Raw genomic sequence first — 24,152 nt, forward strand, 5'->3', positions numbered from 1 at the left:
CTGAAATTCTGCACACTTAACCCACACTCTGTGGTCCAGGTGCCCCTGGAGTGAGATTTGGGATACAGCAAGAAACCAAGGCTTGATTGGTCAGTTGGAGAAGATGTTGAGAAGCACTGCTCACTAAGCTGTGTCGACAAGCATCTGCAAAAATCTCCTTCCCCCGCTCTTCTCGATGAATGCAAAAATCTTTGAGGATGACGATTCTTTTCACTGATGCAAAATGCTGAGAATTTCCCTGCGTGATGCAAGCTCTCAAGAGAAATAGTGTTTTCCCCCAGTGAGCTGAACTATTTATAAAGGGAGCCCTTGGCAATCTGCGAAGCCTTTGAAGTATTAGAAGCATCTCTGTAATTCTAGCCAATGAGAAGTTCCAGCACTGGTGGCTTGAAGGAACAGCCAGACTATGGCCTCTACACAAATGGTCCAGCTAACCCAGCTGTCTCAAATCCTAGCTGCAGACAGCAGGTGCCTATACATTGCATGCTGGCTGGGGTGTCAGTTTCTCTGCCAAACAACGAACTTTCTCAGTCCTGGAAGTAAGTCTATGAAAACATGATGCTGTTATGTTTTTGTATAATCCTGAAAGCAAAGCACAAAATGAGATGTGATTCCTAAAACTGCAGACGCTTCTGGGACAAATAGCCCCACTTGATGCCATACGTACAATCACGCACTTGTTAGAGCGGCAGAGATCTTTCTGGGCATATTCTCCTTTGTAACCAAAACCCTCCCAGGCCTCTCCCTTCATCCACCCACACAGCATTTTCAAAGGATGGGGTATCCCTGCTTGCAGATGGCATGTCACCAGCTGGGTGGCAAGAGCATACGCTGCACTGCTTTCTCCTTCTCTCACAGACACTGTTTTCCTCGTGGGCCATGGTAGCTCACAGCTCAGTTAGTGTCCGCAGGATGCAAAGCAGACATGAGCCATCCATCCTCTTCTCCCCCCCCCCCCCCCCCATATAATAGGTTCTCACAGTGCATTGTGGCTTTCTTTAAAACTGGCACTGCACTCCAATCTGTTATGTGGCATGTGCTTAGAAAGACCTGTCTCTTAATGTAATACTCTTATTACGGTGTATTTGGAGTATACCCTGCCATCAGCGTGCGTGTGGGGCTCTGCATGGAACTCCCTAAGGAGTTCCACAGAGAACTCAAGGATGTGATCTGGCCAGAATATAAGATTCTGCCACCCTTTCTCCTTAGACAGTTCCATTAAGTAAATGAGACTGGCTGTTACTCACCACGTGACGTACCACCCAACGTATCAGAATTTAGATCATTATGACTAGGTCCCGTCTAAATGGATCTGAATTTAAATGTGAGCTATTCACCCCGTGCTCTTCAGTACACACCATCTCCTGGATCTACATTTTTGGGCCAGAGTCTGAGCTCAGTTATGGTGGTGTAAGTCTAAAATAGAGCAGGTAAAAGAATGGAATTCCTGTCGTGTGGGGCATTCCAGTTTTTTTTTTTTAAACTTGGTTTCACCCTGAGTCAGGTTGAAAAGTTGAAACCTCAAATGTTCACAGCACAAATGTACCAAAATATTTTGTTCGACCTTATCTAAATGCTTAGGTTTGACTGAATCACCTTGACTCGTTAGAAAATTACAAAATGAGAGTGTCAAAATGAAACATTTCCACCTTATTGAAGGTTGATCCATATTGACAATGTCCTGTCAAAAACTTTGGTGAACTTGATACGTCCTCAGGAAATGTTTCAGTGTAGTCAAATCCGAGAACTGTTCCAGCAGAAAAGTCTTGACCAGCACTAATCTGGAGTAACTGGGCCTCACTGTCATCTCCCATTTTACATCACTTGGGCAGTGTATAGCATGCATAAATGTAATTTAGGCTCACTTTAAGACCTCTTTGTGCAGCCATAGCATCAAGGGTCTCTACTATAAATGAGAATTCAGCCATTGACTTCAATGGTGGTGTTCTAGATTTATATCCATGTAGCTAAGATCAGAATCTGACCTTTATATTTTCAACATATGGAGAGACTTTCTTGCAAACCTGTTTGTAACCTTTGTGCTCTTTCAAAATAAATCAGCCTTACTGTCCCTTTTGTTACCATATGAGGTTGTGCAAGTACTTTGCTTAAAACCTCCATTGCTTTAGCTAGAATCCAGCTTTGTTCTTAGCTCTTTGTCCTGTTTTAAAGCTCTCGCCAATTGTGACAAACCCAAGTCTTACAACTGAGACAGAACAAACGGTTTAACAGTAAAATATGCTTGTTCCCCAACATCAGCCTGCCAAACTGTCAAATGTATTTTGTTATAGGTCATATGTCTCACCACAGGAACTGCACGTGGGAGCTTAACTGAACCTTTGCAAAGCAATGTGTCCTCCCGCATGTCCCTTTCATCAAAGTTTCATCAGAAAGAATAACTATCCCTTTAGCTAGGCTCTGTGCCTCCTGAATAATTGATAGCTCCATTGATATCTTTAAGATTGGCTTAAAGATCAACATCCAGAAAAAGTCCTTGGTCTTTTAGGATCCAAGGGGTTCCAAATTGAGATGTATGTGTGCTGAAGGATATCCACTGTGCTCAGAAACCCCATGTGTACCAGAACGCCCTTTGGTTCACCTGGTCCATTGCCTTTCCAGGAAAGGTTGGGGGCCATAATCTCAGGTGGGGTAAATTGGCACAGCTCCACTCAAGTCAGTGAGGCTATGCTGATTAGCACCAGCTGAGGATCTGGCCACGTGTTTGGTACGCAAAGAAATAGCCTGTAATACAACTGCCTGATTGGACCAAATGCTGTTTCATCAGAATTCAGGCCCACTCCTATGACACACACACAACCAAACCCCACGGAGGAGCTAAGCAGAGCAGTGAAAGCCTGCCCGCCCCCCGCCCCACCCCCGGTAGTTCCTCAGCAAAGCTAGAAAAAGCAATGCTAGGTCAGTTCTTTATACGCACATCCTCCCGTGATCTGTCACTCCATCAAGCAGCCGCAAGCTTAAGCCGCATGCTAGTCCTAGTGATGCAGCTGTGGCCTCTCGGGGGTATGTTCCTTTAACGCACGTACTGGCCTAGACTGTGATCAGCCCATGCATAAGTGTGCATGTGCCTGGTGAGTGGGAGCACACCCAGAGCCTCTCCAGCGACACACCTTATGTGGCTGATAGTAGGGCAGAGCCCAAGAGCAGCCCATCAATGGGGATATCCGCTCCTCCTCCCGACAGTGAACAAATTGCCAGAATGGGGGCTGGGAAGAACAGAGGCTACATCCCTTCCTCTACCCCACTCCCTCTGCTCCCACCCAATCTGGGGAGAGGGGCTGGTGCACTGGGGGCACCAATTTGCTCCATTTATTAGGATGTGACCCCCCACCCCACTCTGGGTACAGGAGCCTCAGCAGCCATGAGTAAAATGTGGTGCAGTGAAGCTAAGCAATGTGCTTACGGTCTCATTAGTAAAAATGAGACTGGAAGCCAGACTCATAGGCCAGAAGGGACCATCATGATCACCTAGACCAGGGGTCGGCAACGTTCGGCACGCGGCTCGCCAGGGTAAGCACCCTGGCGGGCCGGGCCAGTTTTATTTACCTGCTGACGCGGCAGGTTCGGCCGATCGCGGCCCCCACTGGCCGCGGTTCGCCGTTCCAGGCCAATGGGGGTGGCGGGAAGCGGCGCGGGCGAGCCATGTGCTGGCTGCGGCTTCTCGCCGCCCCCATTGGCCCGGGACGGCGAACCGCGGCCAGTGGGGGCCGCAATCGGCCGAACCTGCCGCGTCAGCAGGTAAATAAAACTGGCCCGGCCCGCCAGAGTGCTTACCCTGGCGAGCCGCGTGCCAAACGTTGCCGACCCCTGACCTAGACTGACCTCCAGCACATTGCAGGCCACAGAACCTCGCCCACCCAGTCCTGTTCTAATCAGGAGTACGCTAAACACCCTGGCTACATTAATCACACTCTACATTATATTCTTTGTATTGGACAGGTTGCCAACACCTTTTTAAAAAATGCAGTTAACTAAATGGTGGGTAAAAAAATGTCATTTTCCTTGCAATGGTACAGGGTGTTTCACTTTCTTTATTTTTTTCGGAAAGAGGATAACTCTTCTCTCCCTTTAATGGCTGTTATTTTGAAGAAGTCTGGCCACGTTCTCTGATATACAGCAGCATTCTTATTTAGAGAGAGATCCTGTCTGATATAAGGCATTCACAGATTGCTGTCGGATTAGCCTTTTCTCTTTGCAATACACTGTTGGCTATTTATACAGAATAGGTTTTTCCTTGGTACATGACTGCTGTAAAACAAACTATTAACCGTTCTGAAATTTCCTTTTCTTAAAAAGTAATAAAACCATACCAAGCAAACCCAGGGTAGCTGAAGATCTATTCGCTCTTATAGAGAATGATTTCTATACTGAGTCACTAGCTTGTCTTTTGCAGTTTGCATCTTGGCAGAATGATTTTCTTCATTTTGTTTAAGGACAAAAAGCAAATCTCACCTCTTTGCAGCATATCAGTTGAGCTAGAATGGATGGACCTCATTGCAATGCAGTTTAAGACTGATTTTGCAAGCTAACATGTTTTCTGGTTGCCTGGATACAGTCTGCTGAAAAGCTGGGTTTTTGCATGGAGTACTGGCTCTAGCCTCAGAAAGCAATGACTATTTTTCCTGTGGGCAATTCCATCATACAGCCTGACTATAACTAGGGTGACCACATGTCCTGATTTTATAGGGACAGTCTTGATTTTGGGGACTTTGTCTTATATAGGCTCCTATTTCCCCCCACACACACGCCTCCTGTCCCAATTTTTCACATTTGCTTTCTGGACACCCTAACTATAACTGTCCTTTGAAAAATTAAACCATCCTGGAGTCCTTTTAATATAGTACATTTTACATTAAACCACCTACCTGCTGTTTAATACAAGTGCTTCCCTGTCAGATTTCAACATTACAGTTCACTTGTTTTTTTTCCCATTTCACTAGATAAATCCTTCACAGTGTATTTATAAACCCAGGGGTTTCTTTTGACTTCTTGATACATAATATGCATCGGCAAACATACACTTGGTGCCTCTTGGGAGGTAACTTCTACCAAGCACCAAGGGGTGAAGAGGGAGGTCACTGAAAGGTGAACAATCAATAGAAAATAGCTCTGTCCTGTATTTGACCTAAGCTGCTTTTAAGTACAGAAAACAAGAAGGCATGATTAGACCCAATACAATTTTGCCGGGATGGAAAAGGGAATGGAATAAAGCAGATTTAGCTAGAACTACATCAATAATTTACAAGCCCATATGAGCATTTATTAAATATTGTTCTATTTAAAGCAAGACGTGCCTCATATTTTGTATATGATCTTTCTTTCTCTCCACATTCTTTTTCCTAAATATTTATTTTCTTCCTCTTTCACTCCCCAGCATCCCTAAGGTAACTTCCATACGGTAGACACTGTGCTTTTTTGCACTGACCCAGTTTTGCAGCATGAAAGCAGGGAAGCCAGAGCCTTGGGGAAACAAGATTCTGTCTTTGAGTCTGAATGAAATGCCATGGTAGAGTCACGATCTGTGTTGCGGGAGGAGGAGATTGTAGTACTTACAATATTTATGGATGGCTGCCAGTCCTACCAGCTTAGGCTGGGATCTGATCAGCTCTCATGAGAGAACTCCAAGGAAACACCAGAGTTCTACAGTCGAAGGAGTGGGTGATTCACTCAATGATATCTTGCCCAATAAATCAGTAATAACATACTCCTGCAGTGGGAGTAATACATAATCAGTGGCTGCCCCTCTCACCATATGGTTGTGGTACCACAGGAATATACTGTATCTATATCTCAAAATTTCTACAGGCATGGGCAAGCTGTGAAAGCAGACTTGAGCCATATGCTTCCCATTGAAATCAACAGGAAATTCACAAGATTAGGCTCTCCCAATCTTTCACCCTTTCACACGGGTGCAGCCTATAAATGTTCTGGTGTATATGGAAGGAGGTTTGAGTTAAGGCTATCGGACGCTCTGCAGGCTGGCCTGAGCTGGTGAGCTCTCTTTTAGCTGAGCAGTGGAGCAGACCCTCTGTGGAATCGGAGATCACAGCTCTCACCTAGAGCTGCCAGTACATACATTAATTAATTGTGAAGTGTAGTCCATTAGGGACGCATGCATGCACTTCTGCTTGCAGATTACTAACATCTGGAGGGTCCAAAGGACAATATACGTTCACAGGAGATCATCATTATACATTCAAAGATGGTTTGGGTAATAGAATAGAATCCTGTTTGAACTAAAGGGAGTAAGATCTGCTCCTCACAAAAAGTTCTCTGCTTCTTAAAAAAGAGAAAAAATAGTCGGTGTGTGTCATGTATACGTGGAGCCAGAAGAGCAACATACAGTATATTCTTTTCTGATTCATTTGTAGCTTCATCAGGTCTGAGAGGAGCCACCAATTGGAGGCTAACGTGACGTGTCGATTACATAGCCATGAAACACAATTGAGCCTTCTCTCTTTTGATCCAGAAGTCTCTTTATCCCCATTTAACAGATGGGGGAATGGTGGCACAGGGTAGGCGACTTCCTCAAAGTAGCTCAGGAAGCCTATGTTGGAGCTGGAATAGAGCTCACTTGACCTGAGTCCTAGGAAGTTAGCAATCTCATGGGCTATTTTGCATCTACAAATATCTTATCTACATAACAAACGATGTGCAAATTAGGCACATCCGGGCATGTGCAATTTTCCGTGTGGTCCTGGGCTTCTTATGTTTTGAAAATCAGGCCTGACATGTCTATAAAGCTGTTGGTAAATCACTGAAATATGCAAAAGTGCGTTTGGGGTTCAATTTATCAGGGTGTGAGAGCCAACATCCCAGCCTTCATGATCTGCTTTATTTGCACAAGCTCCATTGTGTTCACTTTCACTGTAGGAATCTCCTAAGTTTCAGGGTTAACCTCGTAACTGTGTTTACTTATGTAAACTTATGCTCTTGGTATGTTGTGTTCTATTAATTATAACACTAGAATACACAGGGCCATATTTACAAAGTACCCACTTGAATTATGCCGCTTTAGACATGCATGCGGCCTTCTGCCTGAAAGGGATTCTGGACACTGCTGGATGGAATCAGGGGCGCTGGAACAATTTGTACAGTGGGGGTGCTGAGAGCCATTGATTCAAACTGTAAACCCTGTATATAATGGAAACCACTTCAAGCCGGAGGGTGTGGCAGCCATTACTCCAAGTTCCAGCACCTGTGGATGGAATATGCTACTGCCTGTTAGTCTGCCAACATCAAGCAGAACACAGGTAAAACATTAACATTTACGGGACTCAGGCATCTAAATCCTTCAGGTAGTTTTGAAAAATCTCAGCCCTGAACTTCCCTCTCCTCATCTCCTTTTCAGGCTTAGTTCTCCATTGTAAAAGAGCGACAGCAGATCGAGGGACGTGATCGTTCCCCTTTATTCGACATTGGTGAGGCCTCATCTGGAGTACTGTGTCCAGTTTTGGGCCCCACACTACAAGAAGGATGTGGAAAAATTGGAAAGAGTCCAGCGGAGGGCAACAAAAATGATTAGGGGTCTGGAGCGCATGACTTATGAGGAGAGGCTGAGGGAACTGGGATTGTTTAGTCTCCAGAAGAGAAGAATGAGGGGGGATTTGATAGCAGCCTTCAACTACCTGAAGGGGGGTTCCAAAGAGGATGGAACTCAGCTGTTCTCAATGGTGGCAGATGACAGAACAAGGAGCAATGGTCTCAAGTTGCAGTGGGGGAGGTCTAGGTTGGATATTAGGAAACACTATTTCACTAGGAGGGTGGTGAAGCACTGGAACGCGTTACCTAGGGAGGTGGTGGAGTCTCCTTCCTTGGAGGTTTTTAAGGCCCGGCTTGACAAAGCCCTGGCTGGGATGATTTAGTTGGGAATTGGTCCTGCTTTGAGCAGGGGGTTGGACTAGATGACCTCCTGCGGTCCCTTCCAACCCTGATATTCTATGACAATAAAACATTAATAATAAAGCTTGTGTATAAAGCACCAGCCTGCCAAAGCACTTGAGATACTGCACAAACCCTTAATAAAATATAGCAACCAACCAAAACATCATGCAATAAATAAAGCAACCGCAAATAAATATCTTCATTAGAAATGCCTGAGTCAGCGCGGAACAACAAGAAGGGGAGCCTCTGTTAATTTACATGCACTCTTACGGCGTTAAATTGCAGACTTATATATAGCTCTTGCTGCCTGAGCGAAAAGCATGGGCTTGCACAGACACCCACGCTGCATTCTCTGACTGATTATTTTTAGCATCAGTGACACGCTTACCTGAAGATAACTTCTACCAAATAAGGACACCATTTGTCACATTGTACATAGTTAATTAGCTGTGACAGTAGATCTCAGTATTTATGTCTCTCTCTCTCTCTCTCTCTCTCTCTCTCTCTCAAGAGCAAAGCTCAGTGCTAAATGTTCCCAACAAAATCACAAACCGTTGAATACTTGTGTGGTTTGAAATCAGTGAAATTCTGTGCAGGCGGGGGGAATCCATCCACCCAGTTCTCTTTGCAGGGTGCCTGGGAGTCCGATGAGGTTTATCAAAAGGCTCACTAAAATCCATTTGAACCTGGGCTGATTTCCAAACAGAGTGCCCAGTTCACGAAAGTATCCCAAGGAGGCTTAAAGCACGTGTTTAAAGCTAAGCATGTGGGTAAATTCAATCTGACATCAGTGCTGTAGTAACTCAGACCCTTCTCTGATTGAAACCAAAGAAAACAGTCACCTGAAGCCTTGATCAAACCCACGTAGCTACACACCTCCCAATCAAACCCGACGCTTCTACCAGGGAGAAGCTGGAACACTGATGCTGTGGCCCCACCTTCTCTGCCATTTCACATTCAAGATGGGATGTAACTTTATAGACCCTGGAAGACTTTGAGTGTTATTTTCAATGTTTCCGAAGAAACAAAAAGTTATCAGCCACGAAAATAGGCAGGTGGCAGTATGGAGGTCTAATGTGATGGGGTTTCTTAATTCTCTCGCAGCATGGCGCACGATGCCCCAGCTACACGATAAAAACTTGTTGTATGCACGCTGAGGGGAAAATGGAATCCATGTTTCCCAAAGTTTATCTCCTCGAAAGACCCACGTCTTTGCGCCAGGCAGTGTTGTGGTTTCCTCTCTCTCGTGTCTCCTCAGGTGGTGTGTGCAGTTTTGGGAAAGCAATCACAACCTTGGTTTGGTGGATAAGCACAATTTGCTAGGGCCCTCTCCTCTGGCCCAATTCCATGATTTCATCCTAGCCCCCGTCACAATACAGTTAAGATCAGATAAATTAGGCACTGTGGGCTGGATTCTCAGTGTAATCTACTGCTATTTTTACTGCCCATGGCATGGTGTAAACATGAGAATTTGGCCCTCTGTGCTTGCTCTTTGCCTTTAAACTCCAAGCTGTTGTTATTGGTTTGTCACCTTTTCACTATTGTGTAGTGCCATGAATGATACAGTGGTACAAACCAACTGGTGGCAAGGGTGAGCAGTCTGTGACATCTGCAGTTTCGTGGCTGGATGAGGGATATTTTGTGCCACCCCACTCAGAGGCACACTTTCAGGAACCACAGGACAGCCCTGGAACTACAAAGTTCCTGGCACCATGCAGTAATGCATAAGGAAAACTGCCTTCCAGAGCTTGCATTGATGAGAAATGCTCTCAGCATGCCCCAGTGCACCAGTGCCAAAACTTCCAAATTGGGGCCACTTAGTGCTAAGCCCCCACGTATGGAATTTTTGGGGCCAGTGAATATCCATGGCTGTCTGTTTTAATAAGTCCTTATATAGCCCTCAGCACCGTACGAGCTGAGCTCCTGTTTCTGCACATCTCTGCTGAATACTACTTAATGCGTCGTGTCTACTTATGCAAACACCTGAGGAAGCAAAGCGGAACATGAAGGGAAAATTACAAGTATAATTTGTTCTAGGAATTCATGTTTTCATTGAGACATTAAGTAAGAAAGGAGTGTTTCTGAGTGTTCCTGTACAAGGCGTACTATGGAAGTAACAGCCACCCTGGCAATTCGGATATTAACTTTCTAAAGAGTCTCAATAATGTCCTAAATTAATTAAACAACCTTTCTATGCATCGCTCTTCATTCTAAAGATCATTTTGTTCCGCTGGGTTTCCGCTTAAATCCCTTATAGAATGAAGTACGTCTGTCATACAGAGAGCATTTATTGCAAATACTCGTATTTGCAAATGGGTTTTTTTTTTTTAACCTCTTGACATAATGGGCTCAGTTAATTTAATGCCATTGAGGTCTTATTATCTGCACTCAGAACACATAGTGAAGGCAAACAAGGAATGGGAGGAGCCTGGCGCATCAGAACCTCAATTGTCTAGCGCACAATCGATTATTACCAGTGTCTGCCATGGCCTGAAGCATCAGGGACAGATAAATTAGTAAGAGATGAATGCTACTGAATGAGGCACTCTGAGGAAATATGGAATACTGCCATTTGGGGAGGGACATATTTCCATAGCAACAAGTGGCTGATTTATTTGATTAGAAATGGGGGGAAAAGAGAGGGATTCTGCCCCACACTGATGTCAGTCAGGAGCAACTCCACTGAAGTCAATGGATTTCTACTGGAATAAGAGCAGAATCTGCTTAAGGAGTTTTCAGGATTCGGTTCTGATGGGGAGTGAGGAGGCCACCTGATAAGTTGGAGTGAGGAAGGATTCTGTGGGTCTGGCTGTGTCACTATTTATCCGTGCAAAAGTTGAGCATCCTCTTTCTCTCCAGCTATTATATCTATCAGTTAGAATTGATCCAGAATCTTTTGAATGTTGACTTTTTTTTTGGTGAAGCAACGGGACCCGTTTTTCATGAAAAGTTTTCCCATTTTTTGACTAACTCTAAAATAATTATTTCAGTATTTTCATAAAATACTTAAGCACGGCTCTCCTTCCAGCTGGCAGAATGTTGTGTCATGTAAAATTAGTGATTTAAAGGTGGGATGGAAGTATAACCCACACACCTCCTGGGTGTGGTGCTCTGTTCCATCTAGTGGCACCGAGACCGCTTAGAGAGAGATATTAATGAGTTTGTTCTACAGCCTTAGCTAACAGCCAGTTGGCTTTTAGTTCATGCTGTAGAGGCTCATGCACTAAGCTCCATAGGTCCCAGGTTTGATCCCGCCCGCCGATGATTGCGGTCTGTCGGTGTTACAGAAGAACTTTGCTAGCTACCCTAGAACTCCTTCAAATCCATGAGGATACAGCTGGTAAACAACATATCTGGAACATGGCTGCCTATCTACTGGCTAGTTTATCAAGAATCAGACAGCTGTTGAACAACGAGTCATCAGTCTCCCGGTTCTATCTCATCTCTTAGGCTATGTCTACACCTAGAGGTGGGAGTGTAGACATACTCACACTAGCTCTCATCATGCTAGAGTGCTAAAAATAGCAGGGTAGCCACGGTAACACAGGCAGCAGCAAATGATAGCATGGGCAAGCTGGCCTGAATACAAGCCTGCCCGGACCCTATGGGTAGGTACTTGGGACAGCTAACCTGTGCCATTGCCTGTGCTACTGTGGCTGTGCTACTGTGGCTAAACTACTATTTTTAGCGCACTCACTCAGTGAGAGCTAGCACAGGTATGTCTGTGCAAGCTGGGAATCACATCTCTAGCCGTAGAGGACAGGTTTGTAATTGGATTGTACATTTGGATTCATAGTTGAGTAAGCCCCACTCAGCATTATCATCACAATGCTATCATTGGAACAGTAGCTGCCGTGTGCTGAAATCCATCTACATGGTGGTCAGATCACACACACATTAGCAATTTCCACTGGAACCAAGTGCTGGATCCTAAGATAAAGAGTTCCTTAAAACTGAGAACTCACTAGTGAGTTCCACATCTATAAACTCAGGGCTTAAATTCAGCCGGAGTTGTCCAGAGCAGAGCTCAGGTAAATATTTTCCAACCCCCTGTAGTTTTTATAGCATGTTGGGGGCGGGGAAGGGGGAAGGCGGATCCGGGAAATACTCTATAAGAATTTACGCCCTGTATAAGCTTCATTGATCACCACTGAGATTTTCAAAGCCAACTAAGGGATTTAGCCACAGACTCCCATTGAAATGGATTTAAGGATATTTGAAAATCTCAACGCATCTCTGCACTGCATAGGCATCTCCACCACCTTAACTAAACTTACAAACTCCTGGCCAAGTAGGCACCAAGTTTAGTGTAAAACATGGCATGGTTTTTTGGGGAGAAGTCGGTTTTTTTCTGTGGTTCTCCCCAAAGTGGGAGTCAGACATTGAGGGGATATCCCCAGGACACTACATAGTTCTGTATTTTCAAAATGGGGTTACCCTTGACATGTGCGTGCCTTTCATCATGAAAATATTTCCCCATGAGATATCTGCTGGCTGAGCTTGTTTGCATCATCATGCTCTATTCTGGTTGATGAGCAAAGAGCAAGCTGTCCCAGTGCTCATATACGCTCAGAAATTGTGGGGGGGACTGGCTCCAATCTGTTTTGCATGGCAGGCTACTCTAGCAATCTCTGCACCTTCTGTTTCATGAACTCAGTCTGTTGAGTTCTGGGAAGAAGGAGGAGGGAAATGAAAGCATGTCTTCAGTTACACTAAATGAGCATGTCCTTTCAGCCATCTGTAGACATTACCTACCAGATTAATAACTTACATCATAGACTGCTCCTCATCAGCTGTCTTCTTTATATTTGTACACCAAACATTTCCTTCCACAACTTCCAGTCATGATCATGCATTATGCTCCTCTGGTAGGCAGACACACTTATGTCGTAAGTCCTTATAGTGACACTAATTTTAGGCATAATTTCTTAAACTTATTTTCCTTTTCCACCACAAAGTGGCTAAATGGTACCCACAAAGAAAGGGGAATGGCCTGTAGCCATCCTAAGTTGTGCTAAGATTCCGCTGGCTCTCACAAACCAAGTAGGGTCAGGCTAGACTAAGGTGACCAGATGTCCCAATTTTATAGGGACAGTCCCGATATTTGGGGCTTTTTTTTTTTTATATGGGCTCCTATTACCCCCCCAACCTCCGTCCCGATTTTTCACACTTGCTATCTGGTCACCCTAGGCTGGGCTGGTAGTTAGACAGGAGACCTCCACGGAGCACCCAAGTGTTACAGCAGGAAGAGATGTTGGAGATTCACTAGATGACACCCTTCACACTGAGTGAAGACTATACAAATGTCCCCATCTAGCATCGGGGGGCACTTTTCCAAGTGTTTCAGATGAGTTGTAAAATCAGGCTCCTGACTGCCTATTACAGATCACATCGTAATTTTGCACGTGTCACTAAGACTGTTAAGCCCAATATCTTGGCCAAATTGCAACTCAGGGACTTCTGCCTGCCTAAAATGCACCTACACTTCCAATAGCTCAGGAAGGCAAATGGACGTTTCACATGTGCAGGGCTTACAGGATCAGGCCCATGTATTCTTCACTTTCTGTCCTAAGCTGTTGGCAAGACAGTTATATATGGTGGAACGTCCCCCATGATCCACTCCCAAAGATGGCTTCACATCTTGGCACTAACGTGGTGATTGTCAACCATCACATTGTTCGCTCTACCTGCATGTTAAATCCATTGTCTGTGTTTTACTCTGTGTTTGTGCAGTGCCTAGTACGATATGGTCCCATTATCTGTTGGCTTCTAAGCGCTACCATAATACAAATATTAAATAAAGATAATAAACAAAGACAAAGTAAAATGAATCCTCTGTATCCATTATCAGCATCCCGGGGTACTGTGAAGCTTAACTAACATTTGTAAAGTACTCTAAAATATTTTATTCTTAATGTTCAATCACTGGTCTTTTTTTAGCTGAGATTGCCAGCAGAGGGGCCAAATGTGGTGATGTGTTGTAGACATCTATCAACCTCATTCCCAATCCTCTAGCACAGGGATCGGCAACCTTTGGCACGCGGCCTATCAGGGAAATCCGCTGGCAGGCCGCGGTTCGCCGTCCCAGGCCAATGGGGGCTGCGGGAAGCGGGGGCCAGCACATCCCTCGGCCCGAGCTGCTTCCCGCAGCCCCCATTGGCCACTGGAAGCTGCGATCGGCCGAACCTGTGGATGCTGCAGGTAAACAAACCATCCCAGCCCGTCAGGGGATTTCCCTGATGGGCCGCGTGCCAAAGGTTGCCGATCCCTGATCTAAAACAAAAGTTTATTAAATGTACAGACTGAAGAGTTGGCCCAGCTCTTGCTTGAATAACAGCAACTGTTTCTTGAAAAAGCAGATTCCAATGATTAATATTTAAAAAGCCTCCAATATGAACTCCTGTTCAGATTTCACAGTTGGATTTCAACCCTTTTGGCTGCCCTTCAGAACTGCCTCTTCTAGCGTGGGAGCACCCAGCACAGATTATTTAACAATCCATTTTGTCACAACTAAAACATTCAGGTTTGCAAATGAAACCAATCTAAATTTAGCTATTTAAAAAAAAAAACCCAATGCAATTTGAATCTAATGGTTTCTGTAAATCTTTGCTTACACTATCTAACTGCAATACTGGTTTCTCCTATACAGCTGAGCCCTCATGCCCTGGTTAAGTGTTTGCAAGCCATTTGCTCAAAGAAAACAGGTCTTTCCTACCCTTGCAATTAGCCCAGATTTCAGCCATCTGTGGAGCTGCAATCTCTAGCCCTGGCAAAGAAAGCCCTGCTGAAGCTGACCCTTATTTGAAACAGGGTCAGTTAAGCCCCACCAGTGCACATTGCAGCTTTCCCTGCCTATAATGCGGGTTTGCAGATACACTGATGGCTGCAATCAAGGATAAGTGCAAGTGTAGACAAAGCTGAAAAGTTTGGTGGTTAATTTAGTGCTCCTGAAAGATAGGAGCTAGAACAATCAATTGACTTCAATGGGAGGTGCAGGCATACATTCCAGGGCTAGAATCTAACTCACTGCATTGAGTTTTGCTTTTTATTTTAGGGTGGAATAGCCTGATTCAAGGAGATCAGGTGACCAGCCCATAGCACAAAGTGTGTGAGCTCAGAGATCAAAAGCAAAGCATGGCCCTGAAGCCAAGGCTGCTGTCTGCTGTTGATGTTGTCCCTTTCTGCATGACTCCCCATGGGAAATGGGCTAAGGGACATGTGTATAGTGAGGTGAGGTGCAGAGGAGACTTCACTATAAAGATTACCCCCCTTCCGTCTCTTAAACTGACTTACTTTGAAAGTTTCATTTCGATTTGCTGCCGGATTTCCTGGCGTTCCTCATCCGTCCTCCTTGGGAAAATGTTCCTGTCTTCCAGTTCCTGCTTACTTGGCCTGTTCCGTAGCTTTACTGCCAGCAGCTCTTTCTTGCATTTTCTTGGCAAGGTACCTGGGACACACATTGAAATGAAAAAAGGTCAGCAGGAGAGCTTGGAATTCCTGTCCCGTCCCCCCCACACACACTTTATATAAAAAAAAAAAAAAAAAAAAAGCTCAGAAATGGGCAAGTAAGGAGTGGGCAACGGAGGATGTATGTCTGTGAAATCTGCATCTGTATGGGAGAGGCAGCTTTGGATTTATTAATAAAAGTGGTGCTAGGGCTGAGATTGCCAACACAGCTGTGGGTAATGGTCCATTCAGAAATACTTGAGATTATCATCTCATTGTATTATTGTAGACCAGGGTAATGCTCTCAGATGGCTATGACTCTTGGTAACTATCAGCTGAGGCAAGGTTCAAACCACTAATCTAGGAGTCAAAGGGGGTGCACATCATCAGTCCTTTGAGCCATCCCATGTCCCAAAGCAAAGCTACATCTGGAGCACTTTGTAGTAGGACTAGGTAGTGCAGGGGAATGGGAATGGCTGGGATGGAGATCCTTTCCCCTCTGGGTTTCCAGCTCAAATCCAGGCTGATTGGGAGTTAGTGAAAGGCGTACTATAGAGGGTCTCAACCCACCGGTTAGCTGACAGAGCATAAAAAACACCAGCACTCATTGGCACCCTTGCGAACGGTCTTAGCAAAGAAGCCAAGGAATGAATTGGCTTTGCAGACTGCACTTTAGTCTCACCCTTGCATGGTATCTCCACAAAGGGGTTTTAAGGTGCAGCTGGTGAGGAGTTGTGGGACACATTTTCTGATGTTTCCTGTACCATTCTGTGGACAGCAGAGGAGTTTTGAAAAATGCTGAGCTTTATTCCCCTTGAAATCAATGGGAGTTTTACCAGTTGGTTCAGTGTGAACAGAATCAGACTGATGCTGAACGCTTTTGAAAATCCTATTCTTAATGACCAGGACTGACAGTCCAGCACTGATAACTTTAAATTAGTCACTCACACATGCAATAGTTCCAAGTTAAGTGGGTGATTATTTGTGAGGTGCCATTGGCCCAAATTTGCCGGTTTCTGAATAAGCATATTAAACTTTTTGAACATTTCACTCAATTTTGAACAAACACAATTCAAAAGTTGGAGAATCAGGAATAGTCAGCCTGGAGAGTGCACATGGGTCACAAGATATGAGCCATTATTGACAAATCTACCCCATTATGTTGTCTTAGGGTATGTCTATACTACCCGCCGAATCGGCGGGCAGCTATCGATCCAGCAGGGGTCAATGTATCGCGTCTAGTCTAGACACAATAAATCGACCCCCAAATGCTCTCCCGTCCACTCCTGTACTCCACCGCCATGAGAGGCGCAGGCAGAGTTGACGGGAGCGGCAGCAGTCAACTCAGAGCTACTCACCGCGGTGTCTTCACTGCGGTGAGTAGCTCTAAGTACGTCGACTTCAGCGACGTGAATAACGTTGCGTAACTTAGATCGATTTCCCTCACCCCCCACCCCGCCCCCCATGTAGACGAGGCCTTAGAATGCCACAGTAAAATTGCAGACCTGTATTCCGGGTTTCCCCTCTGGAGAGACTTCAAGAAAACCATTCCAAGGAATGAAATAAAGGGTCAGATTTTCAGAATGATGTGTGCAATGGTGGTAAGTTGGTAAGATATTTTGGCAGTGGGAGGTGTGCATACTTCTCACAATGGCATGATCTACTGTGGTAACTGCAAAACATGCACATGCAGAAAATCTGGCCTGAAATATTGTTGGTGATGTTTACAAGAGGAATTCCCATAAGGAAAGGTGCAGCAACTGTTCTGAGTAATATTTCACTACTCTTCTGAGGCTGTCATCCAACGGCATTTGAAACAACCTTTCATTCTGAGAGAACGCCTTGGGGTCAAATGCATCTTGATGTAACTCCATGACTTCAGTGGGCTTAGTGAAGGGTTGAATTGGCTCCTTGACTGATTAAACCATCTTGTAATGCTAGCTGGAAGGTATATGGTAATAAGGTTTCTAAAGTTAAACTGCTTACAGAGTGGAAAACCCAACATCTTTCACTGTACTTTTTTTTATTTTTAACCGACAGTAAAATGTAGAGTGCGAGTCGTAGCTGGGAAAGCCCCAGGTTGCTTGAGGTTGAGTTGCTAAAAGAAAAGCACCACAGTCTCCGTCTGGCTCACCGGTTTCATTGGTTTGAGTAGAGCTTCTCTTTTCTGAATCTCTTTCTATAATAAGCAATCCTGTAACATGTGGCAGTTATACCAAATACCTTCCTTGTATAGAGTCATAGAAATGTAGGACTAGAAGGGACTTTGAGCGGTCATATAGTTCATCCCCCTGAGCTGAGGCAGGACCAAGTAAACCTAGACCATCCCTGGCAGGTGTTTGTCAACCTGTTCTTAAAAACCTCCAGTGACGGGTGTCACAGCTTCAGGTTAATTGCATCTGTATCCCCCTCTCCATGGTCACTCCAGGAGTTCTCAGTCAGGTCTCAGGTCTTCTGCCATCACCTGTCTCTGGGTAGGGGCCCTTGTCCCACTCTCTTCTGACTGGGGGTTTTAAGTCTGCTCCTTGCCTTATGCTATAGTATCCCCAGCCAACCAATCTGCCTAAAGGCCTGTGCCTGTGCTTTGCTTTCTCGCCAAGGGCTATGCACAGTCCATTGCCAGCAGTGTACAAGTTACTACACAGCTGTTTCTAAGCAAGCACATTTATTCTTAAGGTAAAAGCATTGCAGAGAAAACATATTTTAAAAATACCAATAGAAGAACCTACCCGCAAGTGAAAAGCTTAACAGAGGTGATACCCCCCTCACCAATTCCAGCCTAGAGCACTGGTAGGTGTCAGTTTTTCAAACTCACCATTGGGTTTGCCCCCTTGGTATCAAGTTTATGTCAGGTTTTTAGATCATCAACCAGACCCAGACTGGACAATTTGTACAGTGAGACAGGTTTTCCCAATATCTAACCTAAATCTCCCTTGCTTTAGATTTAGACCATTACTTTTTTCCTACTTTTAGTGGACATGGAGAACAATTGATCACCATCCTCTTTATAACAGCCCTTAACATATTTTAAGACTATTATCAGGTCTTCCCTCAGTTTTCTTTTCTCAAGACTAAACATGCCCTGTTTTGTTTTGTTTTTAATCTTTCCTCATCCATCAGATTTTCTAAACCTTTTCTCATTTTTATTGCTCTTTTCTGGACTTTCTCCAATTTGTCCATATTTTTCTTAAAGTGCAGTGCCCAAAACTGAACAGAGAACTTCTGCTGAAGTCTTACCAGTGCTGAGCAGAGCAGGACAATTACCTCCCGTGTCTTCCATTTAGCACTCTTGTTAATATATTCATTAAGTATAGTTAATGTCCTACCCAGAACTTAAGTTCAATGAGAGTTTTGAGTGCACAATCAGTGTGGAATAGTCCCCTTAAGACAGAAGGTGAACTGTTGTCCAGCTACACAAGAAGTACAGATAAATCTGTGTATCTACTTGTCTTGGAGTGTTCTACTGAATGTATAGTGTGCGGTAAAAATCATAAGGGAGCCTGTTTTATTTTAATACTTGAGCTCTCCTTTTAGAAAAAATCATCCAATTTTTAAAGAAGACTGAAGTTAGATTTTTAGGTAGTTTTTGTCTGGCATTTGAGATGTGAATAAAGGCTGTTTTGTAAAGGGGTGCTCTGCAGGTTGGCATGCCCCAGTAAGTCTGCTACCTGTAAATAACAGGTTCACCTTTAGGATGTGTCTTTTAGGACACTACTCACTTGCTGATCTCCAAGTGCTTTATAAAGGAGGGTGAACACCGTTATCCCTGGCCTACAGGTAGGGAAACTGAGGCAGAGAGAAGTTGAGTGACTTGCCTAATATCACACCCTGAGTCCCTGACAGTTGCAAAATTAGAGCTTTCTAAAACTGTGATCAAACCAACCCTCCCCAACCGGAATCTGACTGCGGACACGCTATAATAATATGCTGACTCTTCCACTCAAAGCGCTTTGCAAACATCAATTAACGAAGCCTCACAGCACTCATGTGCGATGTTAAGTATTCGTTTAACGGTTTTAAGCCGGGTAAAATAAGGCCCAAAGTGGCAAAGTCAGTTGCCTGAAGTCACACAAGTAAGTGTCCAAACTGGAAACATGCCTCCCGCATGACATGCTCTGACTACTAGACCAAACGCTTTGGGCTCTGTCATGGCTTTTCGAGCACAGCCGCAGTGCGGGTGGATGCAGAGGGCCATGGCACCACGTGGAGTATTCTATCTGCACAGCATGTGCACAAGCAGAATTACATCCGGCAGCCGTGGGAGCAGATCTAACACCCATTCTGCAGGTGCAGTTTGCAGTATCATTCCCCCCAGCCAGAGGCTGAAGTGGGAGCTGGTGCAGGAAGCAGAACAATAACCCCTCCCCATGATTTTTGGGGTGTATAAAACTGTGGGCAGTGCTGTAACTCCCACCCTCCTTATGCTGTTCCCTTATAGGTGGGGTCAGGGCTCTTTTGGTGCTTTCCCCCATCTCATGTGGTCATTCAGGACAAGCTGAAATCTCTCTCTATACAGTACAAAGGGATCCAGGCCTTTAAAAGCGTCAGGCTTTAAGGTCAATGGAATTACATCATTGCACACCAGCTGAGGATCTGGCCCATAGCCCTGTATTCTAAGATGCAATAGAATACACTGTAGCAATGCAATAGCTCGTTACAAATAAAATGCTGCCAATTTGTCATCTAATGCCTATTCTGGAGGTGCACTCGGAGGCCTGCCTCTGTTCACAAAGCTCAATCTATGCCCTTAAAAGGAAAAAAAAAAAAAAGAATCTCCTACTCTGTGAAATTAAAAGAAGCAAGTGCAGTCTGAAAAATTGTACCTTTAACCCAAATCCTACTTGTTGTATTAAAGGAGCAGACAGCGTTCAGCCCACCCCAGCTAAGCCATACTTGCTTCATCCAGATGTCCGGGTTTCTAAAAAGGCTTACATGGTAACCACTCCCAGGGCCCATGTGCACTGATTAATCTTTAAGGTATTCCAAACTCCAAATAAAAATGCAGTTGAACCAAGAGAGCTGGATTAATCTGAGCTGTCCATTTTAGGAGCCACCATCAGTGACTGGCCAATTTGATTAATTTTTGAAAATACCCGATTGACAAAGTCAGGAGGAAAAAAAGATGCAGTTTATGCTTTAAGAAGGATAGTGCCTCTTTTGTGGGTGAACACCCTGTAATTGGTCCATCCTCTGCCCTATTGAGGGGACCATTTGTTCACCAAGACCGCTATCCTGACTCCTGCAGAGGCCAATATCTGATGCTTCAGAGAAAAGAAAAAAATCAACAAAGAGGGAATAAAAATCCCACACTAGCTCTCAGCCTGCGCCTAGCCAACAGTGCACTGTGATGGGAAATTCCTTCCTGACCACTGTGCTGATCAGTGTATCCGCTATGATTTAATTACCGGTGTCTTTATTTAAACTTCTTCCTGGGGCTAAGGTGCATCTCCATTTCCCTTCTGCCCCATAACCACCAATATCTCAAGTGGGATTTCAGAAGTGCTCTGCCTTGGTCTACCTGCACTACCAATGGGAGCAATGTGGGATCAATGCCAAGTGCTTTTGAAGATCTCACCCCTCCACTGTTAGTTTTCAAAAGCTGGCATCTATGGTTCAAATGTAGGTACAATGTGCAGATGCACAATGTAAGAGTGGCATTAATGTGCAGCCTTTATGCAGCCCTATATACAGCCCCGATCAGAGATTATTGAGTGCTAGGAGAGAGAGAGAGTAATCCGTGCCGTGTAAGAACCAGGAACTGAGGCTAGCCACTTGAGTACAGACCCTCTGTCCTGGGCTAACAGCCCATGCTGCTGTCTGTATTACCGCAGCTTCGCTACCATTGTCACTTGAGCCAGCTAGATTAAAGCTAGTTCGGGTATCTCTACACTGGCTGCAGGATAGACAGACCCTATGTTTCTCTGGCCCAGATCCTCAAGATATTTCAGTCAAAGTTAGGCACCCAATTACCTTGGAGGGATCTGGGTCGCTGTTCCACATCTGGCGAAATGGGGATAATAACATTGTCCTATCTTAGATGGGTGTTGTGAGGATACATACATCAAAGATTGAGAGGTTCTCACATATGTTAGCAATGGGGACCATATAAGCACCTTGGATGTTTAGATGCTTTCTAAGCTGCCAGCCAACCCAGACTTCTGAAAGCAGGAGAATTGCACAGGGAATTACGTTGCTGCTACCTTTCTCGTTACTATGTATTTCTTAAATGTGAGTGACCATAAGCCAGTACAAGTGTGTGCAGTGTCAAGAACAAAAATGTCTCATTGACACCCTTTTGGATACAGAGAACACATGAGAAAACAGTGGCTGCAGAGTTGTCATCCCTAAGGTCCTAAGATGGTCTCTTTCCATCCTGTAGCTTAATGAATCACTGAATCTCTCTGCCATTTGGTCCTCCAATCTCCTGTTCATGGACCTGATTGCATAATTCATTGGACACATTCCATCTTTTTTTTGTTTGTTTGTTCACAAACTGCCCACAGACAGGTTACAATATCAGATGTAATTATTATTCACCAATTCTGTGGATAATGGTTGGCAAAGGGCTTGTTCTCAAGCAATTTGTTGGGAGTGTTCTGTTCTGCTCTATACAGGTTTTTATACTGTGCTCATCAATACTCAACCTCTGTTAGTTAGTTTGGATTGGACGTAAATGACATGGTATAATTCTGTCCCCTGACTGGCTGAGCATAACTCTGAGAATCAAGGAATAATTTGTCTTTGATATTTGTTTAATTGTTGCTGTTTCCACATCAGTGCTAACACTCCAACTTCCTGTCATTCGCTAGAATATTCACAGACATTGAACACAAAGGGGGGACCCACAGAAGTGAATTCATTAAAATATCCCACCTGCTCCATATTAATTACTCTCTATCTGCAATGGGCTGTTTTTGTTCTGTTCTGGTTTGTTGTATTTCCATTTCTTTGCCAATCATTCTCACTGGTAAGACTTTTCCCCCTGCATTTCAGCTGATTGTCATTCACTTTCATCACTGAATTTCCATTTACGCCATACACTAATGGCTAGAACTTTTTGAAAAGTTTATTGCTTTAGTTAGAATAAAACATGCACGCTCTTGAACGGAACACAGCAAGCTATGTTCTTTGTGTAGGCAACTATCTGTTTTTTGTGTGCATTCATCTTTTATGGTTGCATATTCTCAATATGGACAGCTCAGCAATGACTAGGTGAGTACATGTTGAGTATTTACAGATTTTTAACTACAGATGGGCCAGTGCACAAAGTTTGGAGGCATTTGGATTCAGGCCTATGGTTCAGGGCTATTACAGAGGCTGGGGCCTGACACAAAGTTTGGATCTGAACTTTCCCAGAGGTTGGCTCTGGTCACATCTGGGGTTTTCATTTGATCCCGTCCCTTATCTGAGCAGCAAGGAGTGAAATAAATGATGTAGGATGGTAGCCGGTAGATAATTAGGAGTAATGGAACAGAAGGAAAAACTTGATAGTAAGATCTGGTAAGGCTGTCCTCCAAAGGACATGGGGAAGTATTCATAGCTTGGGATATGCAAAGCCTGATTTCAAAAGGCCAGGCACCTGTGGATCACAGAAAAAATACATCCACAACTGAGTGCTAGTTTGGTCATAAAAATTATAGACATGTGAATAAACTGGTATCTAACTGTCCATCTGCGTGTGCAAATATCTCACTTGCACACACAGTCCTGGTAGTTGAACAAGCATGTTTTTACATGGCCCTAGGCCTTACGTTTTTAAAAAAAAAAAGGATTCCTAAAACTTGACAAAATGCTAATATACATATTGTAGGAATTCCACTTTGACTGGGGAACAGACTGGATAAGCGAACAGGTTTTTCCATACTTAACTTCTGTGATTTTCTGGTATTTACATGTCATTTGACATTTTCTTAAATTAACGTCTACTGAGCAAAATGACCTTTTAACCCTTTAGAGGGCATACCCTAAGCAGATACCAATGCTTAAACCATAATAAGATGAAATATTTTGAAGCACTTTTTATTTTTAAGAGCTGCTTCTGGATGCCACATAAGCTTTTACAGTCGCTGGTTTCTTGCCATCATGGTTTTCCACCAATTGCGTAAGCAAAAATCATGTCTAATTAAATAAATATATGACACACGTCTTCAACGGTAGAATAAACACTTTTATTTGTGTTACAGGAGGACTGCATGGCCTGTGTTAAACAAATTAATCTACAAGAATTTACATCAAACTCAGTGGACTTCTTATAATCCGGGACAATAGATATTCCCAGGGAGATGTGGAAAAATTTATCTGGAGATTTTTTTGTTTGTTTGTTTTTAAAAAGAGAATTTTCACTTAAATGCAGGGAAATTCTGCAAAAGATTTATCTTTTATTTCCGCTTCTACCTTATCTCAACTATCTCACCAATCTTGTCTCTCTTAAAATCCTGGGACCAACATGGCTACAACAACCCTTCAATAAGATACCAGAATCAGCAGCAGAGCTAGGATCAGAACCCAATAATCCAGTTCATTACTTATCATTAGATACATTTCCTTTTAAAATTCCTTCTCAATCTCCTACACTACACTGGTTACTTTTGCAGTGGGCTCTCTCTAAGCCTGTCCCGTTCCAATCTACTGAAACTCATTTAAAATAGAATGTGGTCCTGCTGAACTGGCCAATACTATGAAAACTTGATTGAAATATGATTTCTCCAAAGAGCCCCAGTGGCTCAGCTCAATAAAACAATTGGCCTGGATAATAATAATTGTTCCCATAATATTTTGCTAAGAGGTCATATGGTTCAGATAAG

At 44.0% G+C, this 24,152-nt stretch overlaps 1 protein-coding gene across 1 annotated transcript in view; it reads right to left on the bottom strand.

The window, feature by feature from the left end:
* Window positions 1-24,152, bottom strand: part of PHACTR3 (phosphatase and actin regulator 3) — a 166,572-nt gene that overhangs the window by 23,842 nt on the left and 118,578 nt on the right. Inside the window, exon 8 of the mRNA XM_065414698.1 lies at window positions 15,196-15,349. Coding sequence (XP_065270770.1) covers window positions 15,196-15,349 — 154 coding nt within the window. The remainder of the gene's footprint in view (window positions 1-15,195; window positions 15,350-24,152) is intronic.

This window comes from Emys orbicularis, chromosome 12 (genome assembly GCF_028017835.1).
Source record: "Emys orbicularis isolate rEmyOrb1 chromosome 12, rEmyOrb1.hap1, whole genome shotgun sequence".
Taxonomy (NCBI): Eukaryota; Metazoa; Chordata; order Testudines; family Emydidae; genus Emys; species Emys orbicularis.